The sequence below is a fragment of the Camelina sativa genome, chromosome 4, assembly GCF_030686135.1.
Source record: "Camelina sativa cultivar CO46 ecotype springtype chromosome 4, ASM3068613v1".
Taxonomy (NCBI): domain Eukaryota; kingdom Viridiplantae; phylum Streptophyta; class Magnoliopsida; order Brassicales; family Brassicaceae; genus Camelina; species Camelina sativa.
The window spans coordinates 510429-532065 of NC_141883.1; the positions used below are offsets into that span (position 1 = coordinate 510429).

The 21637-nt window shown below is 34.7% G+C and overlaps 2 protein-coding genes and 2 pseudogenes across 6 annotated transcripts; 1 reads left to right on the top strand and 3 right to left on the bottom strand.

Annotated features, from left to right (window-relative positions):
- Positions 1–201: 201 nt before the first annotated feature.
- LOC104779457 (ATP-dependent DNA helicase homolog RECG1, chloroplastic/mitochondrial) lies at positions 202–6534 on the bottom strand. 3 transcript variants are annotated; one of them, XM_087509661.1, is made up of 18 exons: positions 5997–6386; positions 5822–5892; positions 5599–5734; positions 5049–5498; positions 4846–4958; positions 4407–4641; positions 4010–4173; positions 3688–3769; positions 3479–3568; positions 3161–3394; positions 2921–2992; positions 2624–2776; positions 2404–2547; positions 2049–2207; positions 1857–1940; positions 1152–1724; positions 933–1057; positions 202–603 (listed from the first exon to the last, which is right to left on the bottom strand). In XM_087509661.1, exons 1-17 carry the CDS (start codon positions 6036–6038, stop codon positions 965–967), a joined length of 2895 nt encoding a protein of 964 aa, XP_087365787.1. In that variant the 5' UTR covers positions 6039–6386; the 3' UTR covers positions 202–603; positions 933–964. The 3 variants fall into 3 exon arrangements, with proteins under 3 accessions (XP_087365787.1, XP_010502122.2, XP_087365788.1); XM_010503820.3 differs by lacking the exon at positions 202–603 and adding an exon at positions 651–857 and having other exon boundaries at positions 5997–6534; XM_087509662.1 differs by lacking the exon at positions 202–603 and adding an exon at positions 651–857 and having other exon boundaries at positions 961–1057.
- Positions 6535–7239: 705 nt separating this feature from the next.
- On the bottom strand, positions 7240–9460 carry LOC104779458 (putative F-box/LRR-repeat protein At4g00320). 2 transcript variants are annotated; one of them, XM_010503821.3, is made up of 4 exons: positions 9276–9460; positions 8171–9164; positions 7931–8071; positions 7240–7853 (listed from the first exon to the last, which is right to left on the bottom strand). In XM_010503821.3, the coding sequence occupies exons 2-4, from the start codon at positions 9131–9133 to the stop codon at positions 7467–7469; spliced, it is 1491 nt and encodes a 496-aa protein (XP_010502123.2). In that variant the 5' UTR covers positions 9134–9164; positions 9276–9460; the 3' UTR covers positions 7240–7466. The 2 variants fall into 2 exon arrangements, with proteins under 2 accessions (XP_010502123.2, XP_010502124.2); XM_010503822.3 differs by having other exon boundaries at positions 9254–9365.
- A 3278-nt stretch (positions 9461–12738) lies between these two features.
- LOC104783419 (mitogen-activated protein kinase 17-like) lies at positions 12739–15764 on the bottom strand (annotated as a pseudogene). The gene is made up of 10 exons (XR_015596369.1): positions 15674–15764; positions 14991–15418; positions 14702–14829; positions 14461–14520; positions 14212–14361; positions 13916–14071; positions 13688–13825; positions 13491–13569; positions 13301–13408; positions 12739–13214 (listed from the first exon to the last, which is right to left on the bottom strand). The product of XR_015596369.1 is annotated as a mitogen-activated protein kinase 17-like (transcript).
- A 4200-nt stretch (positions 15765–19964) lies between these two features.
- On the top strand, positions 19965–21370 carry LOC109125967 (uncharacterized; annotated as a pseudogene).
- Positions 21371–21637: the final 267 nt, after the last annotated feature.

Consider the following 21637-nt stretch of genomic DNA (forward strand, 5'->3'; position numbering starts at 1 on the left):
ATTAAACATGAGAATTGTCTTATCATGATTGTCTTTTTCAACCCACCACCTCCCATGCTAGTTTTATCATATATCTCAAAAGATGTAAAAATACCATAGTCATCATCAAAATATTTGCCGACCGGCACCAATTATACCTACAATAATAGCCATACACCAAGAAATATGTGAATATTCTTAGTATTTGATATGGTTCTAAACTTACTCTCTCAACGATGATGATCTATTGCCGAAACATGTTGTTGAATCCCTAATAGACTCGATACATACAGTTTAGATTAGTAAAAGCTAGTACAATGGAGTGATGAAAAAGTTTGCAAGTGTTAAAAGATTGCAGATAAAGAAGACGCAGAATGATTCAGGCACAAGCAGTGTCAATAAGATGTGAAACAAGTTGCCAACAATTCAAGTTTCAATATGGGAGGAGAAGGACAAAGGAGGAGACAAGGAGGTTAGTGGGTCCTATCGTTTGATGATTGGGTAGGAAACATTTCGTGGGCCACCACTTGTCTCTTTGTCCCTCCTCTCCCCGTGAATCTCCCTCATTGGTTGGTTGCTACCCCCCAAAAGACTCCAGTGTGCCACTCACACCATTCCTCATTCCTATTACCACTTTCTGTATTACTTCACACTCCACAAAACTCTCCAAATAAAAACATAGCAAGCATAAAGCCACCACTTATTTTTCACTTTTACAGATCCCATTAGTTGACGTCCTATTCAGAGGCATCAAACTCCAAGTCAAGTATCCTTCTTTTCTTTTTCACATGAATGGGTCTCTTGTTGGACACAAAACATAAAGCTTACATGACACCAAAACATTTTGGATCTATGCTATGCGCCCGTCTAGGCTTAATCTGAAATTGACACCCAAAGACTACTATATTACCACTACACCATGTCATAGTACCAAAATAACCAAAAGGACATACCAAGTATGTACACTGTGGCTTGTGCAACCTTTTTAGTCGCCCAGAAGACAAAGTGGCTGTCTCATGCTAAGCTCAGCTTTCAGCGCTGGAAATTTCTCCAGGTCATGAGAATCTCCTAGAACGTTCTGTGCAAACAGAGTATCAAAGGAAAAATATGAATCCAGTGACATTTGAAGTATATCATTTCACTGTAATGCAATTGGATAATGAATGTTTTACCAAAGCGGCGATGTGGGCTTCCTGCAACATATTGCCGTCTATTTCTAGCCTAGCGAGCGGGAACTCTGGTAAGTGCCCAGACTGTTTCTTCCCAAGCAAATCGCCAGGTCCACGTAGAAGAAGGTCTATATTTGCTAAGTAAAACCCATCTGATGATTTCCCCAACATCTTCAACCGTTTTAGGCTATTGGGAGTTGACCCAACTAATAAGCATTTCGATTTTCTGGTTCCACGCCCAACACGTCCTCTGAGTTGGTGTAACTGAGCGATTCCAAATCTCTCAGCATTCATGACAACCATCATTGATGCGTCTGGAACATCAACACCTATCTCTATCACCTGGGTGGAGAGAAGTATCTGTGTTTCTCCTTTTCTGAATTTATTTAAAGCCTCTTCTTTGCTGTCACTCTTCATCCTTCCGTGTAACAGTCCGCAGTTGTACGTTGGAAATTTTTTGGTTATTATTTCGAGCTCCGCAGAGGCAGCACGGAGCTGTGGCAGTTGCTCTGATTGATCAATAACAGGATACACAAGGTACACTCTTCCTCCAGACTTCAGGTCTTTCAGCATCATCTGCCAATGGATATATGACATGTTTAGACATCATCTACTGTTGCAATTTTAGAAATCAAAAGCATTGTCTTGAATGATTGTTTCTATGATGCGAGTCAAGAAAAGAATTGTAGTTATTTTCATAGGCATTACTGAGTAGACTTCCTTGATGCCACTCTCATTTCCCTCGAAAATGTGCGTCTCAACTGGTATTCTTCCAAGTGGCATACCAGTAATCTGAAGAAACAAAGAATTGCACTCATTTAAAATGATTATAGACATTTAACACATGGCACATGTATGTTTCTTCTACCTGATGATATAAAATGGAAACAAGTTACATACTTGGGTCAAAGAAATATCTCCGTATAAAGCTAAGGCAAGTGATCTCGGGATAGGGGTGGCAGACATGGCAAGAACATGAGGAGCCATACTGAGATCAGTTTTGGAAGTATCATCAGGGTCAGATGAGTCACTTTTTAATATCATAGATGTTCCATATAACTGCAGAAGTCACACCACAATACACTTTAGTTAACGAATTATATGCTTACATCGATAAGAAGAATGAAAATAAAAGAGAAGTTCATTTCAAGTCACCGACCAATGAATTACCATGAATCATTACTGTTTCATGATAGTTCAACTAGGGTGAATAACGCAATTATCCGATAGATAAAAAATATTCTAGGAACCTGACCTTGCTGTTAAACTTTCCTCTCTGGATTACACCAAACCGTTGCTGCTCGTCAACTACGGCAATACGTAATGCAGAGTATTCTATCTTTTCAGCTATTAGACTGTGAGTTCCAATTATAAACGATATAGCTCCACTTTGAAGATCCTGTCATCAGTTGTCAGCTATAAGGAATGCAAACTTATTGTATGATTTAAAAAGACATATTAATTGCATGACTTGCCTGCCGGATCATACGTGACTGCTTTGCCGGAGTTGAACCTGTGAGCAACCCAATGGTTGGCTTTGATGTTATTCCCTCCATATTCTCTAACATATCACGGCACTGTTCATAATGCTGGATGGCAAGTAATTCTGTGGGAGCCATGAAAGCTGCCTACATATGAGAAAAGGTAACTCAAATTACAAATTCCAACTACATGCAAGGAATGAGTCAATGACCTATATCAGAAGATTTATTGAGAAATTAACTACACATGGTGAAATTTCAGAAGGTAGTAGATAAATTTAATCAACCAACCTGGTAACCAGATCCTATGACCTCCATGCACGCTAAGAAAGCGACAACTGTTTTGCCACATCCAACATCACCCTAAAAGATAAACCCGATCTATTAAGACACTTTTGGTTAAAAATAAACAAATGAGACACAACAGTTAAATTCTGATAGTCTGGTAAGATCGGCTATAAGCCTACAAAAAAAGAACTAAACTATAACCGAGCAAAAAGAAACACCAGCCAGATCAGCTGACAAAAGTACCTGCAATAGCCGATTCATTGGAACCGGGCGCTTTAGATCCCATATAATTTCTGAGACAGCACTTAGCTGGCTAGGAGTAAGGGAATATGGTAGAGCCTTCAGAAAACTCTTGGTGAGAGTGGACCATTCTTCAATATAAACGGAATTAAGCACTGGCTTTCTAAACTTTTCCAGCAATACATCTTTCTCTATTTTTGTGCCAAGGCCTTGAAGCATTTGGTACAAGCGGGCTAACTGTATGAAAACAACATTCAGCAGACTAGATGAAGACTAACAATTCTGCTTCTGAGAAGACGATTATTCAAGTCACTAAACTACCTGTAGGTAAAAGAACTCGTCGAATATAAGCCTTTTGCGAGCTAAATCAGCCTCATCTAAAGTCTTGGGCTCGTGAATACCAACGTATGCCTGCATTTACAGCAAGGGAAAAAACCGGGGATGAAAAGCAACTGAAGACATGTTATTTGCTGTGGATTAAAGAAGAATTTAATCAAAGAGCAATGCTTCAACAAAGAAGCAAGACTTACATCATTAAGAGATGGTAGGCCAAAAACTGTTGTGATTTCCTTAGGAATCGGATCCATATTGGCGGGAAGAATCCGCAGAGCCCTAAGAGAGAAAAAATGGGTGAGGTGTGATAAGAAAAGCGGACTAATCATCGAAATATCTAATTTTTAGTTCTGGGAAGTTGGTAATTTTATGACATATGAAGAACAATTCTTATCCTCAGGCCAGTCTTGAAACACTCAATCAGGTTTAAGGTGAGGCTTTTACTTAACAATTCCCTGATAATGGCATTTCAGAACTGCTGTCTCAATTACTTTTCAATTTTAGACAATGAAACAAAACCTGGAGATGACATCGCTAAGGAACTTTGGGTTCAACCCTCCTTTTGAAGGGTATATAGGATATGGTCTCCCCTGGGCTCGAAGAGATGACTCTTCGTCATCTTTGAGTACATCAATATTGTATTCCCTCATTTCAAAATGATTGTCTGCACGTAATGACTTTACCTAGATGTAAAAGAGATTATCAACAGATTCTTGAATTAGTACAGTTGTCAAAAACTTTCGTACGTAAGTCTGATGCTATAGTGATCTTTTATCGTGCTAAAACAAGTCCAAGCTTTAATATTTGTACTCAAAAAGAGAGTGAAAGACTAATGAGGCAGTCTGATGCGAACAAGTAAACTACCTAAGCAAAAGATAGAAATACATGACAACTTTGAGGGAAGCAACGAAATTACCTTCCCACTAACGCATACAAGGTCCCCGACTTTATGTTTCTCTTGAATTGCATTAAGAAAGGGTTGCCAGGTAAAGCGAGTCCCCCTAAAAAACTTCTTCAGATGCAAAAAAATTGATTTTCTTGCTTTATCTTCATCATTACAACTCAGACTCTCCGGAGTTCTGTCCCTGTCTGAGATTTCACAGCTGACAATAACCTCGAGAAATGAAAATGAAGAGCTGGCTCTAACTCCCCTGCACATTGAGCCGCAAAAAAGTCAAATTTGAATTTCAAAAACGTGTAGATGCGGCTCAACACAAAAGGCATACATGAAGTTGCTAATTTGAGAAAGTATCATCAGAAAACCAGTGGTAATATAGACACGATTTCTTGACAAAGATTTTTTTTTGTATGTTTGAGAAAAAAATTTAGAATGATTTTAGAAAAGAGATACTCACTTGGAAGACAAGACTTTGCCAACAAATATCAAGTACTGTCCATCCTCAATATCAACCTGTGCATTCTGCAAATCTGCATAGGTTCGAGGAAAATGATGCAATAGCTTCTTCATCTGCATTGATAGAGAGTTTGAAAACTGAGTTTAAGCCTTCCATGAAGACAAATACGTTCTTTCTTTGTATTAAAAATTTCAAATGCCTACCGTGTGAAAGCCGCAGGTATCTAGCTGATTACTATGCCTCTTACTTAACCCAGGCATAGATCCTATACTGGTACCAAGGAATAGCTGAGCGGCAGAATCATCAGATGTTGTTTCAACTTCAGAGACTGCAGGTTTGCTAGTAAAAAAAGAAGCATCTGAAATTTCTTCTCTAAGATTGGAAGAATCAACATTCTGAATCTCTGGACAGAAGGAAGATAATGTTCTGGAAAGATTGTCTGGATCAAACCATCCTCCATGCATAGGAGTGGGAAGAATACCCCTTGGTTCATCGGACGATTTGGTATAGCCGTATAATTCCACCGGACGAGAATCACCAAGGATGATAGAAGGGAATCTCGTACACGCCAATACAAGATCTTTCTTAACTTGCTCATCAGATTTCTTATCAATAAAATCATCAACATTGTCATACTCCATCAAAGCTGAAACCTGCGCAACAGGGTAAGAAAACCACAAGAATTTGAAACGCATAGAGAGACATGAAATGAACACACCAATAAAAGAAACAAAGAAAAAACTGGATTTGAACCTTGCTAATCAGCTTGGACTGGTTTTCGAGGCGAGCAGTGGCATACTTCTCAACTTGTTCGAGAATATTGTCAGAAAATTTATGCTTTGAACGATAAGATATGTTCCAAACTTTGGAGAAGAAGAAATTACTCAACCTAGAGAACCACCAGCTTGATTCAGAACAACAAACAACAAAAGGAACAGAAATAAACTCTTAAAGAGAAAATGAGAGAGGAGAGTACCTCATTCGATTCCAGTTTCCTCTCTGAGCTTGGATTACAATCACACTACGCAATCTTCTACCAGCACAACACTGAAGACAAGTTTCCAAAAAAAATTTAAAAAAAAAATAAAGACAGTGAGAGATACGTTCTCCTAAGAAACACAAGAATCCTAAATACAAGAGCGAGCGAGTACCATGCCACAGGGTTGCACCATGGATAAAGTCACTGCCGCCATTGGAGATCAAAACATGGCTTTCCTAAATGATTTCCGAAAGGGTTTGTGAGGCTAATTACAGACAAATCGAAATCGACCAGAATCGAGCGATAAATTTCGATTGAGCCAACACAGGATTAGAATTGGGTATTATGGCTCGACTTCGCTGGGAAAAGGACTTCAAATCCCTAAGTTCCTGAGCACGATTCGAGTTAAAGTTGGAGTCTTTGGACAGCAGCTTCGAGCCCTTTGAGAGAAATAGAGAGAGAGAGAGAGAGAGAGAGAGAGAGAGGGAAAGAAGGGACTAGAGGGTTTAATTTTTCTTAAATCTTCAATTAGATTGCTTACTGTATTGTATTGTATTTATTTAACAACTAACTTAACTTGAGTCTTCCCATCATGTATTGGCCAATTTTATGGTTTACAAGGTACCTTGGTTCTTCGTCGTTCTCTAATTCGGGTGAAACTGGAAGAAAGGTGCCTAGTAAATAAATACAGGGATGCGCATTTGGTGCTTAGAGATTTGATGAAACTGAAGCAGTTCGATATAATAGCAGGGGAACCTCTTTGGCGGACCTCGGGTGACAAATTCAGCAAACTCTTCTCCACAAAACATACTTGGCAGAACATACGGAGGCCAAATGTGAGAGTTGCTTGGTACAAGGGAGTGTGGTTCACCTACTCTACTCCAAAATACTCTTTCATGCACTGCACAATCGCTTATCCACCGGTGACCGTCTTAAGAAATGGAACTCGGGCCAACAGGTGACCTGCAGTTTCTGTAGCAATGCAGAAGAATCCAGGAACCACCTCTTCTTCTTGTGTCCATTTGCTGCGGGAGTATGGAGGAACCTCGCTCAACCGCTCCTAACCACGACTTATTCTGTTGATTGGAATCAACTGACTGTTCTGCTCACAAGTCCGGCACTCCCACGGCTTCACCTCTTTCTATTTCGCTACCTATTTCAATCCACCTGTGGCGAGAACGAAATGCTCGTCGGCATGGTGAGCCCTCCAATCCGCAAGCTCTTCTCATCAAGCACATTGACTACGCTATGCAGGTGGTATAAGGTGCTATCGAACGCCTATTTTTGACTACTCCCTCATTTTCTAATCCACAGTAAATAGTAACTCGACATAATCAAGAAACTATGATCCATTTCAAGAAGAGAACAATGAACACTAACCTTATTCAACAGATAAGAAGAAAAGAGACAACAGATAAGAAGAAGAGAGACAAATAAAAGATATCAAACATTCTCAGTCGACAAAAAGGAGAAAGCAATAACACGACGAGTCTTTAAAAATGGGAATACAAAGCCAATAAAGAAAAAGAAAGAAGCACACGGCAGAAACAGCAGAGTTTTAGAGTTTTTTCAGCAGCTATGCAAACTTGTAGCCTGATTGCCTGAAACATGTCCATGGCTAAGAAACCATAAAAGGATACTCCTAAAGAAGATTACCCTTTCTAATGGAGATAGTAGTTGATAAGTTGGGGAAGATTAGCCGGACCTCACAATTGGCTGATGCCACAGTAGGAAGCTCGTGAAGGCCCTTGTATAGTTTCATCAAATCTTCATCTTCTGGTGTATCGTAGTACAATATCACTTGTTCGAGTTCCGGCATTGTCTTTAGGAATTGCATGACCTGCTTTATCTGGTCCTTTATGTCTTCTTCCCGATAACAAATTTCACCAAAGTTAAATATCTTTATAACCTTCACAGGGCTTGATGATAGACAAGTATCAACAACCTCTTCCACCCATGGTTCATCTTGATATTCGCAGTCACAATCTTCCCCGTCCCAACATTTAACTGCATATTTGTGATGCAGTCCCTAAAACATAAAAGAGTCAATATAAAAAAACTAAATTATGTCAGCGGTTGATTTAAAAGCTTGTATATGGGGGTTACCTCGAAGACAAGGGTTTGTAGATTTGGAGAATTGTTGAGTAGAGGTAGCAATGGTTCCCATCCTACATCTAGTGCAGTCTTAATAGTTAACTGAATCAGGTTCTCGAATACCGGCATTGTTACAGGGCAGAGACCAAGTACCTGATGTACAAAAAAAACAAATCAACTACATAATCACTAACCACTTGTGAATTGTGAACATCAACTTAAAAAAGATTAGGAGAAAGATATGTGACTAACCTTGAGGGTGGCATAAGACAAGTAGAGAATTTTGACATTGCATATTCCCGTGAGAAGCCTTGTGACATTAATCTTGTCCTTTGCAATATCGCCAGATGTCCTTCTAAGTTTGAGTTTAGCTTCAACGAGCGAGTTAAAACTCACTTGTTGATACCTATCCGCGATAGTATCCGAGTACTTGAGGTAGACCAGATTTGGGTTGTCAAATAACAATGACACAAACTGGTTAAAATCATCACCCTCATCAAAAAATTTAGTCTCATCAAAACGAGAATACACTAGTGTCTTGAGGGTTGGGATAGACACGGTCGCGAAGTAAGGTTTAGGTTCCACACGCTCGTCCCACATCAAATTAACCAGCACTAATTCTTCGAGAGCGCGGCATCCAGAAAGCAGATTGTTAAACATACGTGTATCGATCCGAAAACAGTCAAGATGGAGGGTCTTAAGCTTCGGAAGAGAAACATCACCGTCCACCTCAATGCTGACGCCACTCCTAAACTGTATCTTCAGCCTAACCAATGTCTTGCTCACAAAGATCTCAGAAGGCAGAATATTTAAAGAGTAGGCACAATTCCGAGACGAATAGAGGTGTAGATCAATATCTAACACACCACGTTTCAACACTTTGGGTATCCAATCCAACACCCGAGACTCGTCGACATCATCTCCACACTTGAGGTGGAATCTTTTCAACGCAGCATTTTCTTGCAAAGCCAATACACCATTCACAAAATTCATAAAACTTAGAGAATCCTTACTTCGTCGAGGATGGAAATAGATGGAGTCATCAAAATCAAGATTGGGTACAAACTTAAGCAAAAGCTTCCACCTTTTTGCTAGAGCAGTAGTTGAAGCAGCTTCTTTTGTTGGAAGAAAGGTTAAGATGTGACAAAGAATTTCGTCTGGTAAATCGCTGATTTTATCTCCACAATCATCAAAACCCTTCTTTCTCGAACCCATCTTGTGACAGAAACAGATCCACACTTACAACCTGAACAAAGAACACATGTAACTCCTGTTAGAGAAAGGATTCCGAATTTTAGCTTTTATCAACTACAAAACATAGAAGGGACACAGAACCAAAATCGTTGGAGAGACATACGAAATGAAAAGTGAATGATATCAGGTTATTTGGAGAAACCAAAGAGTCAGAGACAGGGTTCTATAACAAAGCCAGGGAAGCGTAGAAGACGAAGCGTTACGGTTTATTTTCTCGAAATCATCTATTGGGCTTTGTGTGCATGCGTTAAGTAGCATGCTTTCGTCAAGTGACAACCTTTAACGTTTGGTGACAGAATCGTTAAGTCTAACTTTAATCGTTTCCTAAAATAATATTTAACTTGAATATTATATAATACTAGAATTTGTATCCATGCACACTCGAAAATTTTAATTTTAAAATATTTATTATCAATAGAAATTGTTGAACTCAAATATAATCATTTCAATTTTTGAGTATAAATTTATATAAATACTAAACTTACTTTACTTAGTGATATATAACATATATATTTTTAAAGATAATATTTCTTTGTTATATCTATTTGCGATTTACGTGGGATTTTAGTTAAATTTTTTATCAATAAAAATCATTGAATATGAATATAATTTGAAGATTAAAAGATAAATCTATATAAATGCTGTATTTTATTTTAATAATCTATATATAACAAATATTGTCTAGTGCCGCAATAATATTGTCGACAATCTTCTGACCTTTTAACTTTAAAAGAGTTCATTCTATATTCATAATTTTAAAAATTCTAACGTCAATATCGATCATTGACCTAATTATAGATACTATTTAAACATATTGATATCCTACATTAAATGCGAATATACAAAGTTTTATGAACAGTTTTAGTGCTATGTTGCTACAATGAAGTTGTCCAAATGCATCATCTACCATAATAGAATTTCCGACTAAGTCAAGAATGCTAAATGATGAAACTTTTAAACCTCACAATGAATATCTATTCACTAATCCAAGTTACATATTTTTCTAAAATCTCATATGTTATTTGCAGATGTTAATTTTGTGATGCAACCCCAACTTCGTCTTCTCAGAAAAATCATAATGTACTTTAAATATGTTGTTTTTGCCAATGTTTTGGGTTAAAAGCATTTGATAATATATATATATATATATATATATATTATATTTGTTATATATGTTTTATATCATATTATAAAATTGTACCTCCAGTTGATAATATACCTTACAAAAATCACATTACCACTTTTTGTAATGGCTTACATATCATTTTTTCTATATTTCCTAACCATTGATTTTGTTTTTTTAGATAGATTATTTTTTCAAAATTCTTTTTCATAGTTTTCCCAAAAAAAAAGTGTACCCCTTACAATGTCTTTGTTTTAGATCAAAACTTTTAAGTTAAGTAATTAATTTTCATTTTATAAGTAAAATTTAATAATAAATCTTTATGGTATATGTTCTTTAGAAACTATTGTTTCACTTCAATCTTATTTTCATGTTTAGATTTTTATAAATACAATTACATAACTTGTTTTTTTACTCCACCATGCATTAAAATCTTACTTACATTCTAAAACTTATTAACCCATTCTAAATTTTGGAATATAATCGTTTTTTGGTTATAATTTTAATAATAACATTATTACTAAAACAAATTTATAGTATTATTTTTACTATTTTAAAATTTTCATTTATCTTACTAAATTTATTTTTAGATAGTTATTATTTTTATTATTTACTAAAATATTATATTATTGTTTATACTATTTTAAAATTTAATTAATTTTAGTTAATTTTTTTTACTATTATTAATTATATGTAATAGATATGCAATGAATAAATATTAAAAATAATATTTTTTATGCAAAAAAAATGATTAGGTGGATGCTGATGTGGAGAAAGGAGAAGTGAGCAAAGTTAACTTTATATATATAGACTAGATTAAGACCTGTGCTAGAGCACGGGTTGAAATTCATTTTATTTATATTGTAATTTTTATATAAAATATAATTTATGTGATTGTATTTAAAAAAAAAAATTTAGATAAAACATTATGCAATAAAATCATATGTTAAATATGATGGTTGAAAAAAGACATCTATTTTGTAAGTTTTATATTGATAATGATTCTAGATAAGTACCCGTTCTATAATACTGGTTAAATTTTATTTTATATAAAATTTTGTATATTTTATATTTTAAAATAAATTTTTAATATGTTGTATTAGGTTATATATGTGAAGTTATTTCAATAATGTATATTCTACATCATGACTTGAATGTCATTATAAGACATAATTTTGTAAATTTGGTTTTTTAAAAGCGATTTATTATATTATGAGTAATTTAATTTATTGTTATACTTTTTGTTTTAATATACTTGGTTTCTTGAAATTCTTTCATATTATTGACATTGCTATAACAAATTAATTTGGAGAGTTTATAGTTTCTAACTTTTATATCAAGTTTCAATATATAAAAAATATTTTAAAATAAATTATTTAAAGTTTATTATATTATATAAAATTATAAAATTTAACAAAAAAAATATTAAATTGAATTTAAATATTCAAATTTTGACCCGTTGCTCAGTAATTTTTTTAATTCAATAGATATTATTTTTAAAGAATAATATTACTAAAGCTTGAATATTTTATAGATTGAACAATTTATATTTGTTTTTAAAAATTCAATTTATGGTATATCCGGAAATAAAAATATTTTTTTATTATAATAAATAATCATATTATTTATTATTTATTTGTTTCACAAAATAGACTCATGTATAAAAATGAGAGGTGAAGTATAATGATAATAAAAAATTAATATGTTAAATTATATATCAAAAGATTTTATTTGATGAATAATTTAACAAAAGAAATATAAATTTACAATTTATATTTGTTTTTAAAAATTCAACTTATGGTATATCCGGAAATAAAACTATTTTTTATTATAATAAATAATATGATTATTTATTTGTTTTACAAAATAGACTCATGTATAAAAATGAGAGGTGAAGTATAATGATAATAAAAAATTAATATGTTAAATTATATATCAAAAGATTTTATTTGATGAATAATTTAATAAAAAAAATTAATATGGTAAGTTAGTTGATATGATTCTTTAGAATATTCTCATTCAGATTTTTGGTATAACCTATTTGTATCCAATTAATCTATCAATTAATGTATAACATATTTGTAACCAACTTATTAAAATTATTTAGTATACAAAACATTTCTGTACTTCCGTTATAATGAGGATTTTGATTGATTATGAAGAAGACTCGTAATTATGAAGTTTGGAAATTGTTAATGTTCATGGGATTATGAAGAAGACTCGTCGTAATCATGTCTTATGAAGATTATACCATTTTCTCTTATCCACACTTCTTGAATTATTTTGGAAATTGCAAGACCATTGTTGATTGGGAGTATTTTAGTTTAACCTAGATTAAACTTTTTATGGTACTTTCAATTCTTTAATTTAAGTGTATAAGATTTAGTATGGAACAGATTTTGAATAGATTAGATTTTAATTAATTTATCTATGAACTGGTGGATTGTAATAAAAATATGGTTCTAAAGGGTAAATAATATGGTGAATTTTCAAGTTCCAAGAGAAACCATTACACAGAGATTCCAATATAACAGAGAACAAGAGAGACTGATAGAGAGCAATGAAGACGAAGATGAAGAAGAGAGTTACATGAAAACTCAGAGAGACAACATCATCATACAGAATAGGCAGAACACAATCAATGGTTTGCTGCTAAACAACTCGAGTATCAATTTTTCTGGCTAAGAAACTGCAGAGGAGACACCCACACATCTGGATGCACAGATACTATCACTCCTCATTAGACATGCAGACCGTTTTACCGGAGTTGCTCCTGCTTTGTCTACTTTTGTTGTCTTCTGTGACGATAACCCAGTTGCTGTGTTTGGAGTCTGTGGAGGTGTAACCACCACTAACGACGAAGACGTTTGGGTATGAACCGAATCAGAACCTTCGTCCTCTGATGAGCACACCCGTTCTCTGCAACAAACCCCCAAACAGGTTATATATAATAGCCTGATCCGCTTAAACCATGGTTGTTCAGTTTCAAGAACTGACTAACTCACCTAGGGAGTGACGTGTACTTTCTCTGATGTGGTGGAGAGTTATGTTCCTCTTCATCGTCTTCGTGTTCTGCCAGTCGGGCAAACTCTTGTTTGAACTGATCAACTCCGCTGATGTCAAGATTGATTCACAAAGATCATGCACAATTTCTTTTCAATGAATAGCCAAGTTTATTAAGAAAATGGGTCAAACCTCGGGTATAGAAAATGAGAGTGACGTTCTCTTCTCCTTGTAAATACTCTTGCAACATCTGTGGATGATACTCCAAAATCTGTCTCATACAAACACAAAAGAGAACAAAAAAGAGTTTTGAGAGATTCCTAAAACTCAAATAATTTTTCTTCAGTCTCTTAAGCATATATATATCCTTGACGGGTTTTTTTATTTACCTCTCGGTACATGAGCTCCCTCACATCATCCCGAGTCAATTTCCTCCTTTCGAACTCAAACTCGAGTTTCGAAATAGGTTGCCTCGAGGGTTCGTAGTCCACATTTGCCAATCCTTGAAAATACGGATCAGCCAATGCCTGAGGAAACAAAAGCATCAAGAATCATGAAAAAATGAATGAAAAAGTGCACAGGAAAAAAACCAACATTTAAGTGTGTTTTCCTGTTACCTCTTCTGCAGAGGGACGGTCCTTTGGGTCAAAGGCGATCAAACGCTGAAGCAACTTCAGCGCCACAGGATCGATATTGGGGAATTTATGGGTGAAAGGAACAGGATCCTTTCTCCTCATGTTACCCAAATACTTTCTAGCCTTCTCATTCCGAATCTACAGATTCATTACAAACAACTTGATGATACACAAAGCTAAAAAAAAACACTTGCATCCAAAGCAAGTCTATCTGGGAGAGAGAAGCCTCTGTATTGGGACTTTAGTTAGCTTCCGGGAAAAATAAAAACAAAACAAACCCTGGATAGAGTTATCGGCGACGGCGTTCCAAGCAGATCAGTGACGAGTTCTAGCTGGTGCACCACGTTTTTGCCAGGAAACAAGGGCTTTCCAGTTAGCATCTCGGCAAATATGCAGCCAACGCTCCACATGTCTATCGCCGGAGTGTACTGCCCAAACATACCAACTCCATAAGATCACACATCACATTATGCATAAGGTTTTTTTATATGGAAACGAAACAAGTAATAAGAATTTCAGAAGTTTACGTTAGAATAGAAGGAGCCACAGAGCTCTGGCGCACGGTACCATCTTGTAGCAACGTAGTCCTTGCAAAAGCAAATGACAAGATTAGTTACTTAGCGAAAGTATTGAATCATTTGAAACCGAATGCGTTACAACAACATACATACCTCTCAGTTACAGAACAAAAAACTCAAACTTAGCATATTTCAAGAACATGTGAATTGGAACTAACAAACTCTGAAAGAGATAGAAAGATACACATACAGTCCAGAAAACAGCAGAAGGGGAATCAGTGAAGGAGACACGAGCAAGTCCTAAATCACAGATCTTGATTTTGCAATCAGCATTAGCGAGGATGTTCTTAGGCTTCAAATCTCTATGGAACACATGCGCTATATAAGACACAAAAAACAACAAAGGGAGCCAGCAGAGGATTATGATCCAAAGGAAAACCACAACAAATTTCAGATGAAACTGTAAAAAAAAGAGCTAAAACAAGAAAAAAAACACACAGTGAAAAGAGAGAGGGAGAGAGGGAACAAAGAAACCTTACCTGAGTGCATGAATTTTAAGCCACGAAGAAGTTGGTACAAGAAGAATTGATGATGCTGAGGAGTGAGGTCGTCATTTACCTTAAGAACGTGGTGAAGATCAGACTCCATCAACTCAAAAACAACATAGATATCTTTGAATTCCTTGCGGCAAGGAGGGAGCATGATATGTTTGATCTCCACGATATCAGGATGCCGAAGAAGCCTGAGAAGCTTGATCTCTCTGAGGATCCGGATGGCGTCTGAGACATGTTCAAAGACATTGGTCATCTTCTTGATGGCAACTTTGCCTCCCGTGTGAGGACACTCCGCAGAAGCAACAACTCCGTAGCTTCCTTTGCCCACCACTTCTTGGATCTGATATTGGCTTGCTTCACCGTACTCCGTGAAAAACTCTTTCTCCAACATAGTTATTGATCTTATTTCACTGCTACCAACAACATTTAAATAAATCTTCTTTAGCACAAAGAAAAAGAAAATTTAAAAAAAAAAACGTTCTTTCAGGCTTTCAGCTAAATCCCTAGATCCAATTTACAAACTTTAACCATTAGATCAAAACAAAAGGACAAACCCAGAAATAACAGATCCTGAGTACCTCCTAGATCAATATTGCTATATTTCACAACAAGGAAGAACCCTAATTTTACCCAGAAAAAGGAAATGAAAAAAAAAAAAAAGGACAAACCTTTAAGATTATCTTGGAAGAAAGAGAATAATTTTCCACGAAGCTGCAGCAAACGATTATGGTCTGAAATTAAAAAAAAAACAACGGGGACACACGCTTTTTATATATAAATTCGCTTCAAGACAAAACAGCTCATTTCAGTTTTTGCCGATTACTCTCTTAAATTAAACACCTTTTAATTATGGATAAAAATAATAGTTAAACAAGTTGCCTCAAATATAAAATAAAAAGTTGGATAAGACAAAAAAGAAATCCTGAAAAGGACTCTTTTCTTTTTCGCTGAAATAATCTGACAGGGAATTTAGATGGAGGATTAAAAAATAGAAAAAAATATTTAGCTACCGCAAGTATTGTTTAATGTATAGCCACACATCCCAACTTTAAAAATGTATTATTAATTACACGAAATATATATATTGCATAATTATATATAATGACACGTGCTCAACATCACAACCATCTTATTCCAGTACATTGTTCATCAGAATCCAGTGTTGACCAGTATTTACCAGTGTTGACTAATAAAAATATACAATTTTTTTGGTTTTTAATATTAGAAACCAAAAAAAAAATTAATTGAATTATTTAGGAATCATTTATAGTGTTTTATAATTTAAAACATATATGGATCCAAAATAAAGATATATTGTATATATATTCCATTAATTTAGTTTTATAATAGTTATCTTCTTCAATTTCAAAACTTAACTAAAATTGACTATTATAAGACTGGATGAATTAACAGATATATAATATATTTTTATATTTCAAAACTTAATAAAAGTGAAATGAAAAACCATTAATAATTTTTTCAGATATTAAAATTTTTATTTTACCATGAGTATATAACATTTTTCAATAATTCTTATGATTTTGATATGTATTGGGTTTGGTTCTAAGTATTTTTGTTGTAGAAATATTTTTTGTGGTTGAGAATATTAATTTATTATTTAGATAAATTAAGTAAGAAGTTGATGTTTTTAAATTAATAAAGTTAAAAAATAGTTTTCTTATTTGATTTATTATAACAAGATTATCTGGTTTGAATTTAAGTTTTAATATCTTATGAATGACTTTTATTTCAATTTTAGTTAAGTTTTGAAATTGAAAAAGATAACTATTATAAAACTAAATTAATGGAATATATATACAATATATCTTTATTTTGGATCCATATATGTTTTAAATTATAAAACACTATAAATGATTCCTAAATAATTCAATTAATTTTTTTTGGTTTCTAATATTAAAAACAAAAAAAACTGCATATTTTTATTGGTCAACGCCGGTCAATACTGGTCAATATCGGATTATGATGAACGGTGTACCGGATGTTGTGACGTTGTGATGTTGAGCACATGTCATTATATATTTGGTATATGTAGTCATACAATACATATATTTTGTGTAGTTGGTAATACTTTTTTAAAGTTGGGATGGATGGTCATGTATGTATTGAACAATATTTCGTATAAGTGAGCTTTCTTTTTAATCACTGTAATAAATTTAAAAATGGAATTATTAAGAATAGAGAAGGAAAGGGAGATTAAAGAAATACCTAAAAATGTGAGCCCATATATATACCTTACCTTATCTTATCTTCGAGTGCCCAAATTTCACGGAATAATTCATAAACACCAGATAAGATATGTGTATATATATATTCCCAGTTATGGAAGACACGGCTCGTTGTTGCCCTTCTGTCTTTTTCATCTACGTACCTTCTTGATACGACTTCGTTTTAAGAAACTCAAACTCTCTAGGAAAGTCTCTTCGTTGCACAGAGGTTTCCGAGTCTCCCACCATCATTGTTGACCATCCCATCCATCCTTGTAAACGGTGCGTTTTGTGAGTTGTGACGGTGTGCGCTCTGCTCAAGTTGTGGTATTTGTTTTGCTGGCTTTGTCCCTTCATTACTCTAGTGGGCCGTCACCGTTTACATTACTGTTTCTATAATTTATAATCACGGTCGTCAACTTTCCACGTAACAACGACGTATACACTTGCGGCAGTTATTAGTTATTACTTTTTTCTTTAAGTAAATGTACAGAAATAAACAACCCGATCTTTAAGGAGGTCCGACGCATATATATGCTCACATGTGAGATACGAAAAAACTTTTTCTAAGGTAGAACAAACATTCATCTAATGAGTAAATTTGTCACATCCATCTCTGAGTTCTGCATAGATGGTTTTCACAGTTTGCGAGCCAATTCCGAACTGAAGAACCATCATATCCGATATTGGAGTATTTATATTTCTGTTGTTTTATATTTCCCCTCTAAAGTCAACGTTATATGGAGATTATTAATTTTGCCAAAAGTCAAATATATTTACTATTATCGCTTTTCATCATTTAATTAAAATAAATGAGAAAACAATTGTTTTGCAAAATCAACCTTACATTCACTAATCAGTTGACCTGACTTGCAAGTGATCATTTGTAAAATGAAAAAGCTGTCATCAAAATTTCCTAATTTGACAGAAGTTAGCGTACGGAAAATGAAACCATGATATTGACAAAGAAACTCTTATTATTAATACATAGACGTTTGTATTTGAGAATTAAATTAAGTGTGATACTTCTTGAGGCAATTAGTTTTTGTTATATCTCCTGCTGAGGAGCTATAAAGATATATATTCTCTATGGACCGATGTGGTGTCTTCTGCGAACACTACAACCTTTAAGTCAGGATACTTTACAAAAGCTTAAGTAGCTAGTGTCGTTAGGCTTTGATCCCTTTTGTTATGTTGACGTATTAAAAGTATTTGAAAAAGTATATGTTGATACTTTGTTTAGCAAAAAGTATTTGTATTTTGTATACATATTTTTAGGTTCGTATATAGTATCTTGGATGTCGGGCCGGATGTTTTGCTTGGTTGATATTTCTATATATGGTTAGTAGGACGTAATGACGTGACTTTTTATATAGATGAGTTCTCATTATGGCTGGCTCAGTCGTCACACTTTAAATGATTCTTTAGTTTCACGAATCGTTAAATCCTCCCTTCCCACACTAACCATAAGCCGATATATATATAGGCGATCACGATTACATTACCCAATGTTAGTGTGGGAAATCATACGATAAAACTCTAGTCTTGTGAATTTGTTGATATGTCTTTAGATAATATTTTACTCTCAACCTTTAGACATTAATTGATTAATTTTTTGTTCTTAGATTTCTCCGTCATTAGGTGATGAGGCGATTACTAATTAATTTTCTGAGTGCTACCATTTCTTTTCCCACCTAATAGTATCTATAGTTTCCATCTCACATTTCAACTCCCCTACGTAGATATGTATATATATGCCGACTCTATCTATCATCAGTTAGGTCATGTTCATTTGGTGCACCAAATGCAATATCTAGATGCAAATGCTCATTGTTGTTCGTTTAGTAACAATTATGAACTCATCTGGATACATTTTAAAATCTCATCCAAAAAAATTTGAATTTCTGGATAAGAAAAAAATGAGAATTTGGCTACAGTAAACTCATCCAAACATTTTAAAAGTCCAATATACGCTTATATTTTATCAAACAATTACAAATATATCTCTAAAATTCTAATATAGAAGTAACCCTAAAATCCCCAATTCTTCAGCCACCATCGGAGAAGCTCGATGGATCTCCGACGATTCTCCACATTCCTCTCCTCTTCTCCTTCTCCATATCACCTGTAACGAATTGGGCTTTCTCTCCTCCTTCTACGTCTCATCTCGGAAGAAGAACAAAGCATCTCTCATTGAGCTGCTCCCACTGAATCGTTCATCTCGTCCCTTGCTTCTTTGAATTTCAGAGGTAAGACTTTTGAATCCTTCATCCCTTCAACGATCTCTTTTAGTTGTGTTCTTCTCTTTGTTAGTGATGGATTCCAACTTTTAGTTGAGATTTGGGGAAATAAGTGAGCTTTTAGTGAGCTTTTAGATGCTTTGGATGCTCATATGAGTGAGCTTTTAGTTTTTGATTTGAGCTTCTAGTGAGCTTTTAGTTTTTGATTTGAATGGATCTCTCTATCATGTTTTTATGTTGGTTTTGTGACTTTACGTTTGTGGTTTTGTGACTTTACGTTTGTGAATGATCTATTCAATATCTCTGTGGGGTTTTTAGTAGAATGATGTTGTATATAAGAGAGCAAGGGTGAGAGAGCAAAGGTTCTGTATTCTCTTCTATTAAAATGGGTTGTTAAATTTTTAGATAAGCAAAGGTTTGTAGTCTCGCTATTCTAGTTTTATATGAGCAAAGGTTATGTTCTAAGATTTACTTATTTTAATCGCAGACACAAGGAGAAATTATGACATCTATACCGGGCAGTGATGTAAGTATCATCTTCTATTTCTCTGCTACTTATGTTTGTGATTTGTGATCTGATTTATTTTGTTTCTGCCTTTGCTTTTTATGGTTCTATCTGCATTCTCTCTTACTAGCTTAGCTGTGTTTGCTTCTGTTTAGTTTGATTGCCTATTTTCTTTGCTTGTTGTTGAAGTCTCGCTTAGTCTAGTTATTGGCCAAGTAATATGGCTTTGCTTATAAGTCTTTGTTTGTTTGCCATTGAGAGTGCATAAATCTTTGTTTGCTTTATGAGCCGTGTTGATGCCATTGAGAGTGCATAAATCATCGTTTGCTTTATGAGCTGTGTTGTTTGCTTTATGTGTTTCTAGAATCTAATATGGAGTGATAAACAAACCCGATTGTACCTTGAACTTCGACTTGAAGAGAATCTAAAAGGCAATATAAGAAAACACATAGTGAATGAAGTTGGGAGACAAACGATTATATCCAAGTTCTATGATACATTTGGAGAGAAGCATACTTGGATAAAATTTAGGAACAAGTTTAATACTTGTAAGAAGCAATACTCAGGTTTCAAGAAATTACACATAGAACTGGAATGAGCTATCATCCCAATGGGTCCATAGACATGAGTGATGATTGGTGGGATGAGCGTTATAAGTATATATAGCTTCCTCTTTAGAATTTGTTTTCTTCTTCTTCTGTGGTCTCTAGTTTATTAAGTATCCTTTTTATTTTAGGAGTGGCCTGGATCTAGAAATATAAAGGATAAACCAATGCCAAACGCTGATTTAATGGAACAAATGTTAGGGTCAATTCATATAACTGGAGCCGAGGGTTGGAGTGCTCAACAGGGTGAAAGCCATTTAGACAACAACATGATGTTAGATGACGATGAGGCTACATCTGAATCAAGACAAGAACATGATGCTCCCGCAGCTTCCAATGCTCCCGCAACTTCCAATGCTCCCTCAGCTTCCAATGCTCCTGCAGCTTCCAATGTACCAAAGTTTACTCGGAAAAGACGTGCAGGAAAAGCTGTGGAAGGACAAGCAGTGGCAGATGTGATAAGGGATAGTATTCAATCACGTGATGAGATACTTTCCTACAAGAATAAACTCATGGAGAGTCACCCTGACTATAGTTGTAGTCAGCTTAGGGCTATGAGGGTTTTAAATTCACTGTCTAGTATAAGAATGTGGTCTCCATTGTTTAAAGCAGCTATGAAACATCTCAAGGAAGACGCTACCAACCGTCAAACGTTCATAAGCTTTAACGATGATGAGAACAAAGTTCTTTACTTGGAGTTTGAGACTGGTGAAAGCAGAGACTGGTGAAAGCAGAGACTGGATAAAGCAAAGACTGGTGGAAGTAGAGAATATGTAGTTTGGTGTGTAGAGAATCTGTAGTTTGGTGTGTGTGTGTGTGTGTGTAGTTTGGTGTGTGTGTATGACTTTGATGAATCTCGTTCTTGTTTATGAAATAAGTGTTCTTGTTTATGAATCTCGTTCTTGTTTATGAAATAAGTGTTCCTATTTGTTCTTGTCCACTAGTTTATGAATCTCGTTCTTGTTTATGAATCTAGTGTTCCTATACATTTAGACCATCATTTGAGGATGATGACATGGACTTGATATTAGAGGAAGAAGAACGTATGTATTCTGCA